This window comes from Ichthyophthirius multifiliis, assembly GCF_000220395.1.
Source record: "Ichthyophthirius multifiliis unplaced genomic scaffold scaff_1120509251347, whole genome shotgun sequence".
Lineage (NCBI taxonomy): Eukaryota > Ciliophora > Oligohymenophorea > Hymenostomatida > Ichthyophthirius > Ichthyophthirius multifiliis.
In genome coordinates, this window is record NW_004085962.1 from 10,650 (window position 1) to 11,837 (window position 1,188).

The window sequence follows — 1,188 nt, forward strand, 5'->3', positions numbered from 1 at the left end:
TTGGCTTATTTCTGATTTTTATTTAATAAAATTTTAAATTGTAATTTTTCTTTAAAGAATATCACTATTGCTTCTTATTTTTCTTACATTTTTTAATAAATGAGATGATAAAAGACTGCATTTTAACTTTTATTCGTTTTTAATTGATTAAGGAGTTTCCATATTTATTTTTTTTTTAAAAAAAAAAATTATATAAGTATTTCTTATTTACCTAAAATAAAATAAAAAATTTGAGGAAATTATTTATTATATTTACATTAAAATATTAATAATAAAAAAGTATCTTTTTTTTCCAAAAAAAATATAATTTAAAACAAAACAAAAAACTATAAAACAAATAAAACAAATATAAACAAAAAAACTCAATGTCCAAAAATAAACTAAAACTAATAAAAAACCATTCCCATTAAGCCTCCACTAAATCCAGCCCAAATTAACCCTCTACCTCTCATTACTATAAATTAAAATAATAATTTACAAAAATAATAATAAACTAAATATACAATTTAAAGAAATGATCATAGATGTAAAAGCACCTGCATAAAATCCATTTATAGAATCATCTCTTATTCTCAACTTTTTTAAAAATAATAAAAAAGCTTAATTTTTTTATTTAAAAAAAAAAAAAAAAAAATACTTTTTCAACTTAACATTCAAAAACCGAAAAAAAAAACCAAAAACTGCAAAACTCTTAGCAGTTCCAAATATTTTTCTGGTATCTTTCTTTAATAATAGTTTTTGTATTTATTTTTATTATTTTGTTAATTATATATATTTAATATAAAATAAATATTTTTTACTGCTAATGACATTTTTGTAGATATTTTGCCTTATCCAATAAATTCAATATCCCTCATTTCTACCGCATTCATAAACATTGCCATTAAAAGTCCCATACCCCATCCTCCTATTGTTACTATACCAGCTTTTAATGCACAATTATTATCCATAGGACTTTACTTTTCTAAAAATAATAATTAATTAATATTTTATTTTTTGTTTTTTACTAAATGGATTTTCAAATTATCTTCCTTCGTTTATTTTTTATGGATGTAAATAATTTTAATTAAATTGTTAAGGAAATGCAAAAGTTCTATGCATATTTTAATATTATTATTTCTTGTTTTAAATTATATTAAATTATACTAATAAATAAAAACATAATTATATAGTTTTATATTAAATAAA

At 18.3% G+C, this 1,188-nt stretch overlaps 1 protein-coding gene across 1 annotated transcript, besides 2 other annotated features; it reads right to left on the reverse strand. All coding sequences in view use genetic code 6, as the record gives it.

Moving 5' to 3' along the window:
- Positions 1 to 295: 295 nt before the first annotated feature.
- Positions 296 to 362: a microsatellite.
- Positions 329 to 362: a microsatellite.
- On the reverse strand, positions 363 to 723 carry IMG5_186420 (mitochondrial import inner membrane translocase subunit tim17 family protein, putative; the record flags this gene model as incomplete). The annotated part of the gene is made up of 3 exons (XM_004027228.1): positions 363 to 454; positions 504 to 576; positions 638 to 723. Coding segments are annotated over 3 exons (251 nt in total), but the record flags the coding sequence as incomplete, so codon positions are not given.
- Between the last annotated feature and the right edge of the window lie 465 nt (positions 724 to 1,188).